The 22,157-nt window shown below is 31.3% G+C and overlaps 1 protein-coding gene across 1 annotated transcript in view; it reads right to left on the bottom strand.

Moving 5' to 3' along the window:
* LOC129223373 (cell adhesion molecule Dscam2-like) overlaps positions 1-22,157 on the bottom strand; it is a 280,334-nt gene that overhangs the window by 46,599 nt on the left and 211,578 nt on the right. The window contains 6 exon segments of the mRNA XM_054857953.1: positions 1,897-2,058; positions 2,809-2,937; positions 4,355-4,506; positions 8,176-8,323; positions 10,604-10,777; positions 17,881-18,000. Of these exon segments, the coding sequence (XP_054713928.1) occupies positions 1,897-2,058; positions 2,809-2,937; positions 4,355-4,506; positions 8,176-8,323; positions 10,604-10,777; positions 17,881-18,000 (885 nt within the window).

Genomic DNA, 22,157 nt, shown 5'->3' on the forward strand with positions numbered 1-22,157 from the left:
TGAAACGGATGTTTCTTATTATTGGTATTCGTTGTAATGGGATTTCATTGTATCTCATTTCGTTTGTAAAATTTTAAGTACATGGTCTAAACTTTTTGAAATTTGAAATTAATGAAGTAGGCAAGGATCATATTAAACAAAGTATGCACTAATTACGCACACACTGCTTAGCCTGTTTGCCACACAGTTGATATGAAGGCTGTTCTAATTCGGTTTGTTTCAAGACTTCATTAGTGAGGATGTTTCATCTTTGTTTTTCCTTTATTGAATTTAACTGCCTAAAAACTCAAAATGTTATTCTTCATCAAGATTTTGTGAGTTCAAGATTATTTCTTACTTCTGAAAGAGATGATGCGAAACAGTTAAAATAAATTGCGACTCTTTTTCAAGGTCCTTACAATAATGAACAAAATCCTTACTATATGAGATTGCGCAGTTGCCCCTCACCCTTTTATGTTATTAAATTGCAAGTTATATTTGTTTATCACGCCTTAAAACTCTTTCCCCTTTTAAACAAGCACATTCTCTCCGTTTCAAACAAATCAAAAGCATTTAGTAAATAAATAGAAGTACAGAATATGTGTATATTAATATTTTAAAACGTAATAAGAAAATAACAAATCTTGCACAAAAATTGCTTGCAAATTTTTATACTTGCATCTTTAGGTTTAATATCGATTTCTAAGTACGTTCTTAAAATCCACTTAATCTGTTTACTAACCCAGTAACTAATATGTTTACCAATTTATCTGTCCTAAACCCACTTATCTGCAATTGGATTTCAGTAAAAAAATCATAATCTTTTTTGCTCGCGAAGAATGGATTGCAAGGACAATTAGTCTATTGTATTAATACATCCTGTACTTTTTGTTCGGAAACATCGACAATTTTTTTTTCATTCGGTTTTATTTGTTGTTAGAGTTGGATTTTAATCAAACTAAGTCTTATTTTTTTCGTAAGAAATACGAAGTTTTCTTAAGTGCATATTATTTGAATCAATGAATAATTTAACCTTTTTAAAATACATATTAGATTTTAAACAACTTCTGTATTCTTATTACTTTAAAACTTTGCTTTACTGGTGGAATTACTTAATGATTTCTCCAACTATTTGTGCATATTAAGCACAAAATGCCTTATTTGCATATGGGACTAGAATGCGTCCTTTTGTTTCTCTAAAATTATTTCTTTGCTAATTTTGTCCGTATGAATGTTTTAACCCCATTTATTCATTATGCTGAAAATTTTACCTTATTTTAACATTTTTCATGCATGATGTCCATTTATGAAACCGCGCCTTGTTATAGACGCGGACGCATTGTATCCGCAAATTGAGGAGAAGCTGATCTAAATTTTGGCTTTAGTTTATTTGTTAGTTTTGACAATGGTATACCTTTAGCAGAAAAAATTGCAAAATAAAATATAAATAACGCAGCTCTAGTTTTATTCTGATAATTTTAATTTCTATGGACTAAGATTTAAACGATCCAATTCCTAAAAACAGAGAAGGAGACAGCCGGTTTGTTTCGCAAATAACATACTGCGACTATTATTGGTATAAAGAGTATAAGTATTCAACATAAGAACTATATTTTCCTTTTTTTTCCCCAAGCGGAAATGAACTACTCAAAAATAATCCGCCACTTTATCAAAACTAATAATCATATTTATCTTTAAAAAAAAAAAAAATCTTTGCTGGCATCTCTTTTTGTATGAAACCGAAGAAGACGTGACGCATATACAAAAACATGGTCCCATGAACTGATAGGCACAGCAAAAGACCTACACTCATATATTTCTTGATCTCTACTTAGGGTACAAACTGACCTTTTTAATGTGAAGGAAGTTGTGATTGAATCTAAGCTAATTTTTACGTTTTTTCTTTTTTACACATACCTTCCTCCTCAGTTTTAAAATGAAACGTCCTTCCAGGTCCGCTTGCACCGATAGCGTTTTCCGCGACCAAGTAAACGTCATAGCCGGTGGCCGGCCTCAATCCCGTTATATCAGCCGACGTTTCGGTGCCTGCCACGGACATGTTTCTTGAAGGCGCAGAAGCTACGGAACCTATATAAAGTTCAAAAGTTTCTTATCATAAGTTTTGATATAATATCTTAACTGTAAAACACTAGAAATAATTTATACAGCTGATTTAAAAATAAATAATCAATTTACTTTGGAAAAAAGACAAATAAAAAAATAAAAATAATAATGATTGAATTGCATTTGTTTCTTACAAATTCAAAACAACATGAGTTAACACACAGTATAAGGTCAGTAGATTGATCTCCACAGCGCGAGCACACACACAGACATACTACCTACATAAAACACAAATAATTTTGAATAATATTCCACCTATGTATTACATTTCACCATCATGAGTGCAAACGTTAGAGAGATTCTGAAACACGCGTTACAAAAATTCTGAACACTTTTCACAATTCGTTTCAAAGATGCTCGTAATCTTTAACATTTTTTGCACAGTAATAGCTACGAAAAAATACTTATAAATCTCTTTAAGTGAAACATCTGGTATTTTTCAACTGCGAAGAATAACTTTTTTTTTCCACATTTTGATTATATTGTAATTTTTTTTTTATCTAAATGCAAAAATTTTTTTTCAACTACATTTTTAAAATCATCTGACGAAATAAAACACAAAACATCCTTTGTGAACTTTTCAATCACCATGCTACTTTATAAATAAATTAAAAAAAAAAAAAAAACTGATAAGCGTACAGAAAACAGAGTGAAAAGGAAACGAAAAAAAAAAAAAAAACTTCGATATCGAACTACTTCACTTACCATTTTCTCGTATGTGTAAGATGTACTGTGTGATGAGGCTGTTTCCGCTGAAAGGGGGTTCCCAAGACAGTCTTACGAGTCGACTTCCTGTTTCTGAAATCTGAACTTCCCTTGGAGCATCCGGTTGTTCTGTTGGATGAAAAAACCTATCAAGAATTGTTATTATTTTTGCTTTTACATTTCTTGCGCAATTCTCTGAAGAATCTTTCGTGAGTATGTACGGATGGATGCTTATTTCAAAATTGCAATAGCATTGTGTTAAATTCATGAATCAGTAAAAATAATTTAAAAAAGCACTGTTCAACGTAATTTAGGTTTATTTCATTGCTTTTACAATTTATATTTTTACTTCCAGGGGAAGCAGAAAAACTTGTCAAATCATTTCGGATTTATTTTGAAAATAGTTTTAGAGAAGAAAATTATTTCTCGAAATTTTTTCTAGCGTTCTTCCTATTATTTTTCAACCAACTACAAAAATGAAGAAAAAAAAGATGCAGGTAGGTGCAAATTTGTTTTGCAATTAACTACTTTTTGAGCGTAAAGTAAGAAAAAGAGGAAGCATGTTCTTACTTTCAGTTCTTTGGGAAATTAAATCGGTTTTCTGCAAGTGCTTCTTGTTCTCTTGGTCTAAGATCCTTGACTCGGTTCCTGAAATCTTGCCGTATTTGTAGGTTGGAGAGTCTTCCCATCACTCTACAGCTGCCGCGTAAAACCACCAGCGACTGAACAGCGACAGCTTATATATTCATTCACGTTTCCACTAAAGGTTATCGCTCAGCAACAACGGTACCCTGGCTCACACACACAGTGATTATACTCTTACAATAGGATTGTCGGTTTCAGTCAAAAGTACTTCATTTAGTCATTGTAACTGACAGAATAATTTTTAAAAAAATAAACAAATAACATGGAGCCAGAGAAACTATTTTTATTTTCCTAACATTTTTTTTTTCTTCATGTCAGATTTCTAAAACAAAATGTTTCATCGTGTGGCGTTATAAGTAAAGAAAGCCACCTTGAATCGAAGCGTGTGGTTTTCTTTTCCGGCAAGATATCGTCTTTTAGTAATTTTTCCACTGCGAACTATTATCAGCGGAACGAGAATTGTTAGTTAAATAAAATACTGGCGAATTTTGTCAATGTCCTGAAAATGTATTTTAGTAACCCTATGGGGTTTATTCATTTGTGACGTCAGCACTGAAATGAAAACAACGACTGAACGTCTTTTAAGATTATTTTTATAAGGTTGAAAATAAGTCAACATGATGAAAAAAGTAATTTGCCACATGCTTACAACCACGCTCTTTCCGGAAAAAAAAAATGTTTTTGAACAATAAGAAAAAACTTAACACGCTTTCTCGTTAACTCAGAACTTGATACAAATGTCTTATTCTACTACCTGTTAGGATGACTGTTGAACGTTGCAATGTATGAGCGGACATTTTCAAAGTTCCTCATCAAACGTGATCGTAAGTTACGTTTAGGTTTATGTCCCTAATTCAATGCTTACTTCCTATTATATTTTCTCGAACATGAAATCACTTACCTTGAACAATGAGCTGAATATTAGTGTCGTCTTGTCCATATATATTTGAAGCCAAACAAGTGTAAAGGGCAGAATCTACCCTGCCAACTGATGTCACTCGAAGAATAGATTTCATTTTAGAATCTCCGCTCGCAGTCTGAGAAACCTGAAACCTAAAATTAAATATAAGCATATGAATTAGATTTGTAGTATTATTTCTATGCCGTTGATAAGTTTTTTTTAATATTATTCTTCCTTGTGTTAAGATACGTTCATCCAGAACATTGTTTACTGCTAAAAATATTTATTTCTGCAAATAATAATCAAATTGAAAAAAAGTTGAATTTCAATTTTTTTCGATAGCCTTTTTCTTTAAGTTAAAACAACTGAATCTTTATTAGTTGGACGCAATGGTTAAACATAATGTAAGCTAATTTGTCTTGATAATGTCCGATGTCCCAATGTTTCTGTCTTACTAACGTTTTCTAATTGTTTCACAAACAGTTAATACCTGATCTTATTCATTGTTTTATTCGTGGTTAAGACTTAAAGCCCTTCTTTATAAACAATTCTAATACGTTCATATTTTATTAGCGGTGAGCCGTGCCTTCAGTCGTAACATTTTCAAGCAAACTTGTTAGAAAAAAAAATTCCATACACGTTTACTTGTAATTTAAATCAGATTTCAGACTATGTTTAGAGATTTGGATAGTAGGTTATTTAAAAGTTCTTACCACTTATTAAAGGCGATACGTGTAAGATTGGGTGCACTGTCAACTTTTGAAAGATAGAAAAGTATCTATGGAGGGTAGCTCAATTTAAGGATTTCAGAAGTAAATAGATCACGGGGGGGGGGGGGGGGGGCTTGTTTTCAGATTTTCATCTGCAATTCGGTACTGAATACTGTCAAATATTTTGAACACGTCCTATTAAAATTAACAAATCATAATAACTTTAAAGATTACTACTTTCAAAAGAAGCAAAAAGTGAAAAAAAAACTTTTTACACTTTGTTTTCTCTGATTTTTTAGTTAAAGTTTTTTTTTTTTTTTCCTAACCGAACAAGGTGAATTAGTTTTGAATATTTGTTCTTTTTGCATGTTTTCACTAACTATGAAAAGATTCACTACTGAAGTAAAAAAAAAAAAAACAGTTTCATATTTTTTTTCAACAAGTTGCGATACAGCTGATTTTTTTAAAATAAAAATAAAGAACAACATTTCAAAGTTTTTAGCTTTCAACTGAATAAAGAAAAATCATTGTTTCTATTGAGCAATGCGTTAAATTTTACCAATAGATCTAACATTATCAATCGTAACAACGTATCGAAATTTCATTTATTGATTTTTGTTTAATGCAACGGAATATTTTAATGAATTTTACAATCAATGCTTAGCTTAATTGTGGATGTTGAGTGCCTTTTCAAAGCAGAATGCGTATTTAGAATGAAGTTTAAAAACAAGAAGCTGTATTTTTTTTTGCCTTTAAGATATATCGTGTCCATAGCTGTTAATCATTCATTACGGCAGAAGTTGCATGGTAAAACAGCCTTTTATCTTAGGCTAAAAGTAGGAAACTTTGCATCAATATCTTTATAAAATTTAATTTCCTCCTGAAATGAGCGAGCTGAATTAATCACCATAGAGTTAATTTCAAGGCAAATGAGGCAATTCAAAGGAATTCGTCATCACATATTTTTAAAATCGCAAAGCTATGAACTTCCAAAGATCCGTGCTCGATAAATTTTAAATTAATTATGAGAAGGAAGTTCCTATGGAAATGTTTAATATACTCTTCACACTTCAAAAGGATAATTCTGCTTAAATATTAAGTAAGTTCGAAAATATTTCCGTCACTTTCGCTTAGACATAATTAAATATTCTCTACGCATTTGATGTTTACGCAAAAGCAAAGGAGTATTTAAAGTATGAGTGAAGTAGATTTTAATAAGATTAACTGTATTTAATATTTTGCTCTTTTCAAAAAGAGGATCTTAGGTAAACGGAGGGAAAGTTGATTGTAAAATGTTCCTTTAATAAATGGTTTTTGGTTTTTGAAGTGCAATGGATTAATAGACAACGCCTTTCTCAGCTCCTCCCCGTAACCATATTTTCTAGAAATACTGTTGTAATTTATTAAAAATCCCCAACAACCAGTTTAGTTCGTATGTACCAGGTGATTGTAATTAAAAATGGTTATTTCAAAACGCCATGAATTTAAAACTGCTAGTCGAAATGACTTAATATTTCACCAGAGTAATTGTGAGTCGATGGAAATATGGCGCAAAAGAAAAATAGTTTCAAAATGTGCAGAAAGATGGCTCTCTTAAGGTTTATGTTGCTGTTGTAAACGTACGCGTGCACTTCATTCACAGTATTACCTCAGCACGATTTAGAACGTGCCGTTTTTTGTTTCCAACTATATAGTAGCGGAAACAAGCACATAGACCACTTTATGTTTTAATCTTCCACAAGGTACTAGTTTGAAGCTTCTGAATTTCTCTTGCCTCTATTACAAACTTTTGGTCACAACAATCTTGCCTAATTTATACTCAATGTTTTGTAAACCCTTGAAATCTGTTGCTACCATTCAACTAACAACAATCCCGTTTTCAACAAGTCTTTTAGGCCTTTCCCATGACATAGGCTAGACAAAGACACCAATGGACATATTTTGAAAAGTTTTCCTTTCCTCCCCAAACAACATTCTGACGCCTCACGATTATTCTGGCGGAATATCAACTCTCTTAACCAATAATTTTGAAGTTAGAACGTTTTAAATTCACCACTAAAACGTGGGTGTATATAAATATATACAAGTGTTTTCACATTTATAAAAGTGATAAAAGGTGACATAACTTTAGGGTTGACAGTAGGGGAGACTGAGGAGATTTGACCACGTGGGAGGTATGACCCACCCCATCATATTTTCATATTTAAACACATTTTTTTCTGATGAGCACCGGTGGGCAGCGTGACTTTAAGTCGAATCAAAAGCTGTTTCTAGTTTTTTAGCTAATTTGAAGTATAATTAAGAAGAAATCACGTGTGATTGCTTTTTCATGCAAAAAAGTAAAATTTTTCGTTGCAAGTTCATCTCGTCTGTGCGATTTGCCATTCACTTTACAAGAAGTAAGTTGCATTATTTATATCCTGTGATTAATGTGCTAAAAGCCTCTTGACTTACTTTAAAAAATTAAAAAAAATATTTAAATATGTTTTTTATTATCTTTTCTAAAATAGCTACTAAGGGAGGTTTGATCCACGTCAGTTATGGGAGGTTTGACCGGGATCAAACCTTCCCATTTAGCATCTTTTGATGGTGCAACATTTTTAAGACAATGTACTTTTTGCAAAAAAATTCGACATTTAGTTTCGACTTTCCATGTCTTGATTCTGAATTAAAGTTCACAATCAGGGCTCCATCAAAGCAGCTTACTCCAAAAGTAAGACCCGCAGCAGTAGTTGAGAGTCATTTAGGGAGAATTTTTCATTGTGTCGGTTTGTAGGAATTTTATTGCATTTAGATACGTGTCTAAATTAAATTACATTTTTTTTTTTTTTTTTGAAATTCCCAAGGGGTATAAGACCAACTCTATCTTTCTCACTATTACAGAGTTTTATGCTTGAGTGGATCATTTTAGGAATGAAAATCTTAAAACTATTTCCAAAACTTGCTAATTGATCCGGATGTTTCTGAGAAGTTTGAGGGAGGGAGACTTTGAAAATATAATAATGTGCTATAAAAGAATTTGCAATTCAAGATGAAAAACAAACATAGTTTATAATGAAATGTATAAGTACACTTTCATGATGAAGCGAGCAATAACGAATGCAAAGATACCTGGGCTCCGTTTCCAAATTCAATGGCTGCTTATCTCTTGTCCAAGTTATGGAAAGAGGTGGATCTCCGGAAACAGAACAAGACAAAGTTACATCGTCTCCTTTCTTTACCATCTGAGTTCTGAATTTTGTTTCAAACCTTGGAGATTCTACAAAAAAATTTCAAATTTAAATGAAACAGATTTTCTATTGATTTTCACTACTTTCGTAATTTTTGCTGAATGCCGCACGGGCGTTATTTATTGCAACCGTTCTAATTAAGACTTTACTATAAAGCAACTTCAGCAGCAACTACAACTTCTTATTTTGAGTTTTTGTCCGAATGATGTGGCATTATATCGCAGAGAACGATTTTAGTGTAAGACGTCGTACGTTTCTAGCATGATGATTGTATGTGGAGAAGATGGTTTTTACCAGAACGATGTAAATATTTGTAAATACTTAAATTTCTTACAATAAAATACTTAAAGTTAAAAAGCTTACAGTTATTGCCCTAGCGTATACATATACATTCATATTTATTTTAAATGCAGCAGCAATAAAACATGAGTCGCTCCTTATAGTAGGATAAAGCAAATTTGACTTAAAGTAGGTTTACTACGAGCAGTTTATATGGATGATAAAAAAAAACAAAAAAACGGCACAGATAAAAAGTGTTAAATTTCAAGATATTTAAAGTACGTAATGACAAGTAGCAGCAATTAAATATGAGTTGGAAAATTTGTTTAGAAATAGTATATAAATAATCGTAAAGGACGTTCGAATTTGTTTAAAACTGTGCTGTTATTAAAAATAAATTATATTAGATACAATATAAAATCTTTATTATCGTTATGGGTAGTGCGATTCAAAAAGTAAATAAATAACATACACGCTTTATAAACTTTTTTTAACTAAATGTTTTAAAAAATGTTTTCCAAACTTTATACACCCCGTTTTCACTTCTATATAATTCCTTTCGTATCAATTAAGACTCCATACGTGTACTCCACATTAAGATATCACGTAGCACCCCTATTGTGTAATAAAATTGCATCATCCAATTATTCCGTTCCTCTGACTAAGAATAAAATGTTTAGAGGAAACGAATTGTTTCGAGTTTAATTGATACTTAAGGAAAGAACCATTTTATCTCTGAAAGCGTGCAGCTGATGTAGTTGTATATGCAATAGTTTCTCACACAAACATAAAATTATTCAAAGCGCAGAAAGTACCCCGGGTGAGCCCATGAAAATCTACCTCCGGAACCCTGCTCTCGGCAATAAAAGCGTATACCAATTTAAGACACCTTGACGGTTTCCGGTTAACGTTAACGATAACGAGAGTTCTTAACCTTTTCTAGCTTTTATTGAGAATTCTTGAGCACCGGAAAATAAACGTCTTCGGTTCTTATCCTCATCTCTCTGATATCATGCCTCCCTGCCTATTACCCCTGTGCTTTTATATTCTGGTAAGTTATGTTTTATGGCGTGGAAGAAAGGGCAGATCGAAGGCTATCGCGTGTCTTCCATAAAAGACCGACAATATTTCGAAGACATATTTGGAATAGCGCCCAGTTGTAATGAAACTACCAACAAAAGTTTTCTGTTGATTAGAGGCGACAACTTTGACGAATATTATTTTGGATATAACGCCATATTTATTGCTTTGAATCCGTAAAAGTTGGAAATTCTGAGTTCTCTGTTTCAAAAGTGGTAAAGGAAATTTAACTGCTCGTGCGACTTGGTTTCATTCCCTAGAACATATATTAAACTAAAATGCAATTAATGAAAATAAAGCTGAATTTTGTAGCGAATATTTCTCGGTTCTTTTGACTAATTTAGCTACTTATCTTTTTACATAAACTATTTTGTTGTTCATTATTAAAAAAATAAATTAAAAATTTGAGGCTCACTTTCTGTACAGTTTAACTTCGATTTAGCGATTGTCAACGGACTGGACATAGTTATTGTTAAATCAAGGATATCGGTGAATCGAGGTGAATGGATATTCAATGCAGTTAAATCCGAACCAGTAAAATGTATCATTAAATTGAGGAAATAGTTAAATCGGGCATTGTTGAATCGAAGTTATACTGTATAAAAGTTTGCGAAAGTAATAAAAGACAATAAACCGATAAGCTCAACACTTTTTAAAAAGTATTATTTAAAAATACGTGCAACCATTCTTTCATTTTAATTTTAATTGAGGTTGGTTTGAAAACTTGTAATGTTCCAAAGTAAATTTTGAGGCAAATGAAATTCAAAACTTATCGAGCTATCTAATGACCAAAATTAATTTTTAACGAAAAAGTTTTGAGGCCACAAATTATTGGAAACATTAATACACCATTTATTTATTTTTAATGCTTAATAATTTTCATATTAAATTTTCAAATTAATTTGTTTTTGTGAAATTAATATAATACGTTCAATCAAAATCAATCATACCATGCACGCTAAGGGAAACAACAGAGCTCAATCCAGGACCGATACCATTTGTGGCTTGGCAGAGGTAGTAACCAGCGTCTTCCTGAGTAACATCTTGAATTGTTAACGAGCCATTTTCAAATATTTGATGATGGTAACTTGTACTTATCGGGCGATAATCTCTGACAGAGTGATCTGTAAAAGAAAGTCAATACAATAAGAGATTATGGGGTCGTTTCCAAAATTTTAAAAGTATTTTTTTCTGAAAGAGCATGCTTAAAAACATAGGATCTGGCCATTTTTTAAATAATTTATTTAAATTTAATATTTTTAAAAAATTACTTAAATCGGCGCGCTTTTAATGTTTACGCTTCTGTCGTGACATCCCAAAAGATGAAATGCCTTTCAATGTTGCCATTCACAGAGCAAAATAATTAATTCGCATCTTTACTCATGTGTATTGGTAACGATATGGTTGATAGCAAGCGCAGATCGCAATATTTAATTCGCTTCTTGATTATCATAACGTGTAAACGCTGTAGAAAGATGCGCCAAATTGCATCATTTGTGACGTCATAAAGACCACGCCTTGTTTTCGAAATCGGACATTTAAAAAAAATAATTAAAAAATAACTGTTGGGAAAATGAAAGAATCCTCTGGGTCCATGTTATTTTTTTTTACTCATTCTATCGATTTCAGTGACTAAAAGTAGTACTTTTGACTGAAGGAAAAAAAACCATTATAAGTTTACTAGATTTCATAGCTTACTTGCTATAAATAAGCTGCTAAAACTACCTGTAATGAAATTCTTGCACATTTAATACTTTTTTTATACTATATGCAACATTTAATACGCATTTTATTTTCCTTTTTTAAAGTATTTTTTGATAGTTCATTGGGCAGTCTCTGGATGGCAACACCTGACTGTCGGTGTATTGTATGTAGTTCTGCCTTAGCCCTAACTTAAATACGATAATCTTATTTTTTAATTCAAAAGCTTTTTCTTCAATTGATTAATTTATGCGTACCACCGTTGCATATTTTTGCTGATCTACTAAATTTATTTTAGCTACCAGTTTGTTGGAGCGCTCAAATTTTATGAGATGACATTTGCCCCTAGCTCGGTTATAGTCCATTCTAGACTGATGAGACCGTAGCAAAAACGAAACTGAAGTCTCTGAATGGCACATCCGGGAAGTAGGTATATTGCATGCATTCTGTCATGAGTAGATCAATGACAATATCAATAAAAAACGTGTTTTTCAGAAATTTAAAGAAAAGTGTTTTTATTTACCACCGACATGAGTAAAATAATTAATTTATGAAGTTATCCAGCGTATTTTAGCTCAGTACCGCAGTGTTGAGCATAAAAGTATCTGCAGTTGAGCTCAAAACAAACTGCTCTTCAAAATTTCGCGCCTTCATATATTTGACTCAGATATCACTTTTCAGGAACTTTTTAAAATATTTCCCATTCACAAAAGACCCTAAAAACATTGTATATAGGTAAAATATGTTATAAAGAACCACCTCGTGTCAAAAACTCAGAATTTAATAATAAGTGCAGACACACTATTTGTTTTTATCAAGGCAGCGTAAGCAGGGTTGTTTGATTTAATTCACGTTGGTTTAAACCATGCTTTAAACCGTGATTTAAACCAAGTAGTTCTTTTTTTTTTAATTTTTTTTTTTTTGAAAAATTTCATTGTTTTCTCCCAAATGTTTTTTACAAATGTTACATGTTATTGCAAAGAGTAAAACCTAATTAATGCAAAGTAACTAGCAAAGCTTTATAGACGAATTACATATTTAATAAATTTAGAAGCTTTTATTTTTTAAGGTTAATGCAAGTTTGCTGAGTAGTTTTTATTTTGTTCTTTTCTTTTTTAAATCTATGCAGCTTTTCTATTAGGTAAACGTACAAGGCAGCCCAACTAACTTTTCTAAAATTACACGAAAAAAATCCAAGTAGCTCTTTTTAAATTTTTCAATTAGCATTATTTTTTCAGTTTTTTGCATTTCAATATAGTCCAAAGAAAAAAAAAATCAACCAAAACATGTACTACCTAATTTGCTTGATTACTTAAGATTTATTGACATAGATCATGTACCATTGAAGCGATGCATAGTGCATATGTGTCTTAACACTAGAATATTTAAATGAAAAGAGAAAAAAATAACTAAAGAAGTTCAAGAACACTTAGAGTAGGTATAAAATTGCGCTTATACCTGCACACTTTTTGCTTCCCTGATAGACAACGTAGTCAGAGCAAGAAAAGAAAATATATATACAATTATGAAAACAGAAAATATTCAGGAAATTCTGTGCTCTTATAGAAAAAGATTTAATGCCAACTTTTCATCTTTCAAAGAACTTTTTAGATCCCAATAAAATAAAGAAGTCTCATGTATGAATGGTGGAAAAATCAATAAACATTAATTTTTATGACAGTATTCATTACTAAAATATGTTAAAAGAGTACTTTCATTTAAATTTATACTGAGACTTTTAATTAAAATGATTTTCTTCCTTTTGATCAAAAAATTGTATTCCTAAATGCATTAAACTAGAAGAAATAACGTCTACAATGGAAAGCATAATGATTTTCTTAAAATCTACTTGTCCTGTTTCTATAGTTGATTCACTGATACATTAGGTAAAAAAAATACATGACTTGTAACTTTTTTAAAAATATTTAAACAAAATATTCGTTGATCTTTAAAGTTGTATATTGTACATCAGACTTATGATTCATTTGTAGATGCTGAAAAATACTTTCCATGTTTAAGCATGCATGATTTTAATTATACTTTTTTTTAATTTATAGTAGATAGCTATGATTATGAGGAAATTAATTTACAAGATCTTATTTTTGGTTATTTGTAATTAATAACATCTGAACTATCACAGTAAATTATTTTTTTGATTATTTATACCAAGACCCATTTTTTTTTAAATAATAGTTCAAGATTTTCAACAAATATTCCAAATATTCTCCTGTAGAAATCTTCAGGTAAAAGAAAATGAAAATACAAGATTTTACTGTTAATTATTTAATTAATTACAAAGAAATGAAGTACAAATATGAACATTAAACATTCCTTAACAATTAATTCATGAAATCTTCATGATTTTTCTAAAATAAAATTGTTTTTCTTACAAATAGTTATAAAAACCAAATAAACCCGATTTAAATAAAAAAAACCCGGCTTAAACCAAAAGAACGGGTTTTTTTATACCTGTTTTTATACCAACCCTGAGCGTAAGTATCATATAGACAATTCGTAAGGCTATAAATTATTATTACCTGTAACTTACAGTAATACATAGCGTTCGTAATTACAGTACAATATTTCTGCGGCACAAGTTCATGCATCATTCTGTGTACTAATTTTCAAATTGTACTAGTAAACTACACTTTTTTAATGGCTTTTTTATACTAAATTTTACATATATATTTTTAAAACGTTCTTGAAAAGTATTATTTGAGTTTGAGTATAAGCTGAAGCATTTCAAATCAACGTGAAAAAAATAAAGAAACCTTATTTAAAAGATGAATAATAAGAAAATATAATTTTACCTAACTTTCAAGCAGTAAGCTCCTTTATTTTTTCCATCAATGAATAAAATGCGCGACAGTTTAAAATCTCTATGCTTAGAAAATGCAGATAGAGGAGTAATGGGATGTCGCACGTGACCTCATTCAGATTGCAAAAGATCTGAGGCTTATGTCGTCTTCAGATGCGTCGGAAGTTTGCTGCATTAGATTCGACAGTGAAATAAATAGTCTAGGGCTGAAGAGCACGCCAAGATTTTTGATGAACTTAAAAAAAAAAAAATCATTTTAATACCGGGCTTAAATTCTTTTGAATGGCGTAAACAGACTTAGAGTGAAGCAAAAGAGATCAAAAGACTTTTTTCCTCGAATTTTTTCCATCCTTAAAAAGGTGTTTTGTTTTGTTTTGCATAAAAATACTGCAATTATTTTTCGCCAATGATTAAAATATGGATTAAAAATGGATATATATATATGGATATATATATATATATGGATATATATATATATATGGATATATATATATATATATATATATATATATATATATATATATATATATATATATATATATATATATATATATATATATATATATATATATGTATATATATATATATATATCCATATATATATATATATATATATATATATATATATATATATATATATATATATATGTGTGTGTGTGTGTGTGTGTGTATTTATATATGTATTTAAAAGTTGTTTAAAAAGATAAGGTAGGCAAAAAAAACAGCTTAATGCATTCGAAAGCTACATGATTATTATTACACATGTAACCAACTGCCGTTTTTTTAATCATTGGCGAAAAATAATTGCAGTATTTTTATGCAAAACAAAACAAAACACCTTTTTAAGGATGGAAAAAATTTGAGGAAAAAAGTCTTTTGATCTCTTTTGCTTCACTCTAAGTCTGTTTACGCCATTTAAAAGAATTTAAGCCCGGTATTAAAATGATTTTTTTTTTTAAGTTCATCAAAAATCTTGGCGTGCTCTTCAGCCCTAGACTATTTATTTCTATATACATATATTATATATATATATATATATATATATATATATATATATATATATATATATATATATATATATATATATATACATATATATATATATATATATATATATATATATATATATATATATATATATATATATATATATATATTATATATATATATATATATATATATATATATATATATATATATATATATATATAGAGAGAGAGAGAGAGAGAGAGAGAGAGAGCATCAGTTGCAATTTTTTTCAACACAAAAATTTAGATCCTAGTTTTTGTTGCTGTATTTTTTTATTGTTTATTTGATACAGAAAAATGTTTGAAAGCCAAAATATCGGTAAATCAGCCCTACCGAGTAATTATCTGTTTTCACTAACTCTAACTTACGGTAATGATTTGTTAAAAGTTAAGTAATAGAAATTTAAAATGATAAAAATCTAAAACCAATGTAAAAACTAATCTAGCTAAATCCCATTCCAAGTTTGCTAGGTCCTATTTAGGTGCAAAGTGATATGTACATTGTACAGTGGGTTTACATTCTACGTAATATGGTTTAAGCTTTGTGATCATGCGGGCAGCATTGAAACTATTTTCGGGACTCGAGGGAAAAATAACATGGCAACTTTTTGTTTCCCCCAAAATACTTTCTATCGTAAACCCTCTTAACTTCTACATAGTCCAATGCCTTCAGTATTAGTTCCACATTTATCTAACGCCCTCAGTTTCTTCAGAACCTACCGTCACCTCAAAGTAACATTATATCTTACTATTTTTCCTGGAATTAAATCTCCCGCTGTTGCTCTGAGGCGACGAAAAATATGATAAACATATTCACGATTTTGTGATATATGTAGGGGAGGCGGGGGAAAGATGACGAATGTCTTATTTTTTCCGTTTTCTACTAGGTAACCGCATCAACTGGATACTACAGGCTCTCCCATCGGCCGCGCGTTCAGCAATAGTATATAGACACTGAAATCGCAATATTTGCATTAGTTCTGAAACTCTGATTGTTTATGGCTGCCACGTTATACGTTTTATGCATGTGTAAATAAGCTCTGCTACAGATACAGATAAGATATATCGTGTCCCTTTAGTATTTAAGAGAAACTTATAAATAGTTTAAATACTACCTTTTACCATAAATAAATGTCAATTAATCGCTTTCCTTAATGGCAATGAAGATGAATCATTTCAAACAAGCAGCCCGGGGCACGATGACGAACTCGTCATCTTGCTCTAGGCCAAAGTTTATAAAATTCAGGCCAAACAATCCAGTTGCATCAACTTCAAAGTACGGTGTTATAAGCTTCCCTGCTTGTAAAGAGGGATATTGTGCCCCTCAAACAGAAGAATGAGGAGGAATATTCCAATTACGAAAATGAATTTTTATTTTTGAATTACTTTAGCTGCAGACTTCAACTTTACGCTTAAATTTTTACATCACGATTAATTTTGATACTTTGTAAGATGTGAAAACACAGTTATCATTTGTTAAGCTTCTTAACATTTTCAAAAGATAAAATATGTTCAACTTTTTCAGAGTGAGTCATCTTGCCCCAAGGCCAAAGTCATCTTGCCCCAGTACTGGGGCAAGATGACGATTTGTTAAGGTTATGAAAAAATAAAAGTATAATTTTTTTTTCTTTTAAAAATTTAAATAGTAATATATTTAACGCCACAAAGGACTACTCTAACAGCTCATGTAAAGTAAGTTTTTTTATCCTTAAAAATAAATTTATATACAACAAAAACTGTTAACATAGTCGTTTTACCCCGGTCTCCCATACACGTTTTTTTTTCTTTTGAGCGTGACTTGTGGCAAAATACTTCATTATATAAATGATGATTCTTTCGAAATGCAATGTAGATCAAAATAAAAAATTTAAGTTATATATTGCGATCCAGAATGTGACTTTATAAAAACAGTTTTGCTTTTATTTAAATTGTGATTATATTGAGTTCGTTTATTTTACAGGATAAAGTGAAAATAAAATTATTTTTATCGTAGCATTAATTATTAAATCTTCAATCTTCTTGCTTATTTGTGATAGTTTAAGTAAAAATGCATTCTGTTGATTGGTATCAAGAATAACAGTGATAAATGTTTCACAAAACACTGCTTTGAGTGTGAGCGAACCATTTTTTTTTCGAGTTTTTTAGTTGCATTTAGTAATTTCCTGTTCCATATACTTGAAACAGAAATCTAAAATTCAAACTAAGTGCAATACTTTTAAGGGTAGCAACTGCAATATTAATTTACAGTTCGGAGTATAGTCACAGTTCCAAAAGAAATAAAATATGATGTTATTTATTGTGTAATAATAATTATTCAATTTTTTTTTGTTCTTCTTATTAATAAATGTGGATTTCACACTATAGCTGTTTTTTTAATGGTAGTGCCAAATCATATTATAACCTTTACGTTATGGGATTAAATAGTTGACTTAGATTGAATACATTTGTGCGTGGGTGTGAGAGAGAGAGAGAGAGAGAAGTAAAAATGCAATTGAATCCCATATCTCAACACTAATGTACAGAAAATGCCTTATCTTACAATTTATTATGTGAATGCACTCTACTTTGAAGTATAGGAATATATAAACTTTAGGTGTATGTGCGTTTGAAAAATTCAGTTTCGTTCGCTCTACTGAAACTTAGAATATGAATGAATAAATAAGTAGAAATTAATAATTACCTGATGCCTTTTCCCAACGAATTTGGGGTTGTGGAAAGCCATCTGCTTGACAGTGTAATGAAACACTTCTCCCAACAAGAACACTGGTATCCGAAGGCTCTAATCGCCATCTTGGAGGCACTGGAAAATAGTAGAACGATTAATGTTTTGATTGTTATGTGTTTTACGCATCAAAAGTAAATTTTCAAACAAAAAATCACTTATAAAAATAGTGCAGTTTTTGGAAAATGAAGAAAAATATTTTCTTCTAAAAAAGGTGCACTCTAAATAAATAGAATATTTATTATAAAAAAAAAAACCCCTATGTATTTTCATTGTTTACTTTTTCCTCAATCTGTAATCTTTTACTATGTGGGCAAATGCAGAGTATAATATCAAAAGAAATAACATTACAAATTATTTCAAATAATTAAAAGAATTACACTTACTGTAAGCGAAGAATTTGAAAGAAAAATTGTGTACACTTTAAAAGTGAATGTTTTATTAATTTTGTGACTTTATTTGTTGTTCGAGGCAAGTTTTGATTTAAACACTGTCCTGGAAGAGTATTTAGGTGTAATGTTCCGGAAAATGTTTAATTGTTGTTCTGCCTTGGAAAATACTTTTGTTGCTTTAATTTTAGAAACTTTTGATTTGTTTCTCCTTTCTTTCTTTTTTCTTTCCTTTTTTTTTGTTTTAAGGAAAAAAACAGCATTCAGCTCCCGACTTATAGCACCTATCACACATCACTAACATCCAGCACACATCATCTAGCATCCAGTCTCTGGCATTAGTTTGAATTTTTACGCCTTGAATTTTAGACGTCAATATTGCAATTTAAGTCAGGAGCTGGATGCTAGATGTTGTGTGCTGGATGTTGCGTGCTAGATGCTGGATGTTGCGTGCTGGATGCTGGATGTTGCGTGCTAGATGCTGGATGTTGCGTGCTGGATGCTGGATGTTGCGTGCTGGATGCTGGATGTTGCGTGCTGGATGCTGGTTGTTGCGAGCTGGATGCTGGATGTTGCGTGCTGGATCCTGGATGTTGCGTGCTGGATGCTGGATGTTGCGTGCTGGATGCTGGATGTTGCGTGCTGGATGCTGGATGTTGCGTGCTGGATGCTGGATGTTGCGTGCTGGATGCTGGATGTTGCGTTCTGGATGCTGGATGTTGCGTGCTGGATGCTGGATGTTGCGTGCTGGATGCTGGATGTTGCGTGCTGGATGCTGGATGTTGCGTGCTGGATGCTGGATGTTGCGTGCTGGATGCTGGATGTTGCGTGCTAGATGTTGCGTGCTGGTTGTTGCTTGCTAAATGCCGAATGTTGTGTGCCAGATGCTGCGTGCTGGCGGTCATTTTTGTCGAAAGAAAATTGTTTGAAATAGAGATCATCATCTTTACTAATAATAAAGCTGAAAGTATCTTTGTCTGGATCTCTGTCTGTCTATCAGCATCCGTGTGATGCGCATAGCGCCTAGACCGTTCGGTCGATTTTCAAGAAATTTGGCAGAGAAATAGTTTATAGCATGAGGGTGTGCACCTTAAAACGATTTTTTGAAAATTCGATTTTATTCTTTTTCTATTCCAATTTTAAGAAACTTTTACCTAGCAAATTATCACAACGTGAATGAGTAAATTACCAAATTATCATAACGTGGAACCATAACATGGGCAAGCAAATTAACATAGCAAATTGGTGAGAGTTTCGTCATCCATTATTTGTGAATGTAAAGGCGAACCAAATGACCTTTTAATTTAAAATTACGGGCAAAGCCGTGCGGGTACCACTAGTGTATTAATAAAGCTAATAACGGGGATATGAACCCTACTACCCAGGAGGAGCACTAGCGCGTTAGCCTAACTGTGACAAAATTGATATGTAACTAAAATTTTAATCATGTAGGACAATTAGTAATTCGTGATTGCTAAAAACTTGCTTTCCTCAATTACGTCTTCTCGTTAATAAATATATATACATAAAAATAATATAAATGTATTTTGTTTTAAAGAATGTTTTAAAAATATATAAAAAATAACCTTCAAATTTAAACAGACACCTTGAGTAGAAAACGTACACGTCAAGTAACCTACAAACTCGTATTATTTACCCAAAATAGCACGAAACTGACTCCTCTACGCTTAGTGCAAGGAGACTGTTGGACAAAAAGAAGGGGAAAAAAAGCAAATCGAACGATTTTTCAGACTTTCGCCGAACGCATTAGCAGTATTATTTTTATGTTTAAAACTCTTTACTGAGAACTGTTAATTTTTACAAAACTAACGTGATAAAAGATCTCGATTATTTGTCTTACTTTTACTTAAACTTGAAGGAAACGAAACTTAGAAACACACATAAAAAAGCATATATCATTTAGGTAATTAAGGAAAGAGTAATTAAGGTACTTAAGAGCTCTTCTTCGATATCGTTAACTGACTTTTTTTTACACAATACCTTAGTAGTTACCACGAAGATAACTGTAGATTTTTTAATGCGAGTACCGAATGCTTCTTGGATTTTACGCAAACAAGCTTTCTTATGTCCTTTTATGAACCTATTAAATATGCTTGATATCATGTTTTTTTTTTTAAATCCTTGACGCATAATGATTTTCATGACTATTCTTCCAGTTTCATTTAAAACCGCATTTTCATTAATATTATCTACTGCTGTAGAATTCCGTTTAACCGAAGTGATCGGAAGTTGACAGAAATCAGCAAACATAAAAGAGTGCTTAAAAAACGCCTGTCAAGAAATTAGAGAGAATTTAGCTCCGGGTTTAAGTATGCACACTTTTCCGAAACAGTTAACAAAATAATTCCAAACAATGTGTTTAATTAGATAAATAAATACCTTTTGTGCTGAACAGTAAGGTAAGACAAAACAACGTTAGAAGAAGTTGTTTTGTCTTACCTTAATGTGTTTAATTATATTTCTACAATTACTAAAATAGTTGTTTAATAAAGGTATTGCTGTTGCAGAAATTGCATTGCAAATTTAGTACGAAACTACAGTCTACTTTATTCTACTACATAATTTCACAATACTGCACTTTATTTGTGTTCCTTATATTTTTTGCTCTGTCATTTTAAGATTAAATTAGTAATTGAAATGTAAGAACTAAAAACACAATAAAACAATACTTTTCGTTCAAATTCGACGGCTTTTTAACTCAACAACACTTAAAACCTGGAATTATTTGTTGCAAAAAAAAAAAAAAAAAAAAAAAAAAACTGTTGCGTTTGAAGAAATTAAAATAAAACAAACACAGAAGTAATATTAATGCAAGAATCATTGAGTACTTTCAGTAGGAATGGTTGTCTCTTGTAACCTTGAAACACAAATTTACTTAGTAAAAAGAAAAAAACAAAACCGACGTCGGTTAAACGAGGTTAAAAGAGTTTCGGTCAGCTGATGTCTTACTACATTATAAATTTTTAAGAAGATTCTACAAATGAAATTCAAAATATGATTAATATTACTTTAAATGAAACAATTTAACAGTTTAAGTTTTTGACAAAACTAACATTTAGTGAGAATTTGTTATCGGAAAAATATTTTTAAACAATTTTACTAGCTGTACCCGCGCGGCGATGCTCGGGCGGAGAATTTAAAGGAAGTCCGTTGAATAAAAAAAATCCACGCCCCTCCCCCCCTGTTTTTACGCCAAGTTCGCCGCATACGACGGCTGTTTAAATAAAGTTGGCAACGGTATTATTAGTCAATATCTACCTTTTTCGAATTTTCTATACCTATTTCCAGTTGCGTTTTGTGTCATTCACCTTTTTACGCCAAAATTACCGCACTCAAATATAACATAAAATAGATACATCGAAACGTCCGGCGGAAGCGACCGCGCTGCAATAACCCACCCAATTAGCGAGCGAAACGAACTCTTGCCGATAAGCAATTGCAATCAAAGAGCACGGTACATCTAGGACAAAAAAGAAATCCCGCACCCCGTATGAAAAATTTAGCTATAGAAAAGCTAACGTTTGAGAAAAGGAAAAAAAAAAACCCCTCTAGAATTAAAAAATAAATGCCTCCCCCTCTTCTGATGTCAAATAATCAGTTATCATATTTTTTAACTAAAATGCGTGAACACCCTTTAAAAACCTAAATCACTGTTTATCGCCAATTTCTCCAAGAGACTTTCAAATTAAAAAGAAAATCAATTAACATTCGCACAATGAATTTAACAAAAATGACAACAGCGCAACCACCGGTTTTATTATTCGAACGCACCCATATACCGAAGATGACGTCACTGCAGAAACAAAAATCAAGCTTAGCCTTGAA

The sequence above is a fragment of the Uloborus diversus genome, chromosome 5 (genome assembly GCF_026930045.1).
Source record: "Uloborus diversus isolate 005 chromosome 5, Udiv.v.3.1, whole genome shotgun sequence".
Lineage (NCBI taxonomy): Eukaryota > Metazoa > Arthropoda > Arachnida > Araneae > Uloboridae > Uloborus > Uloborus diversus.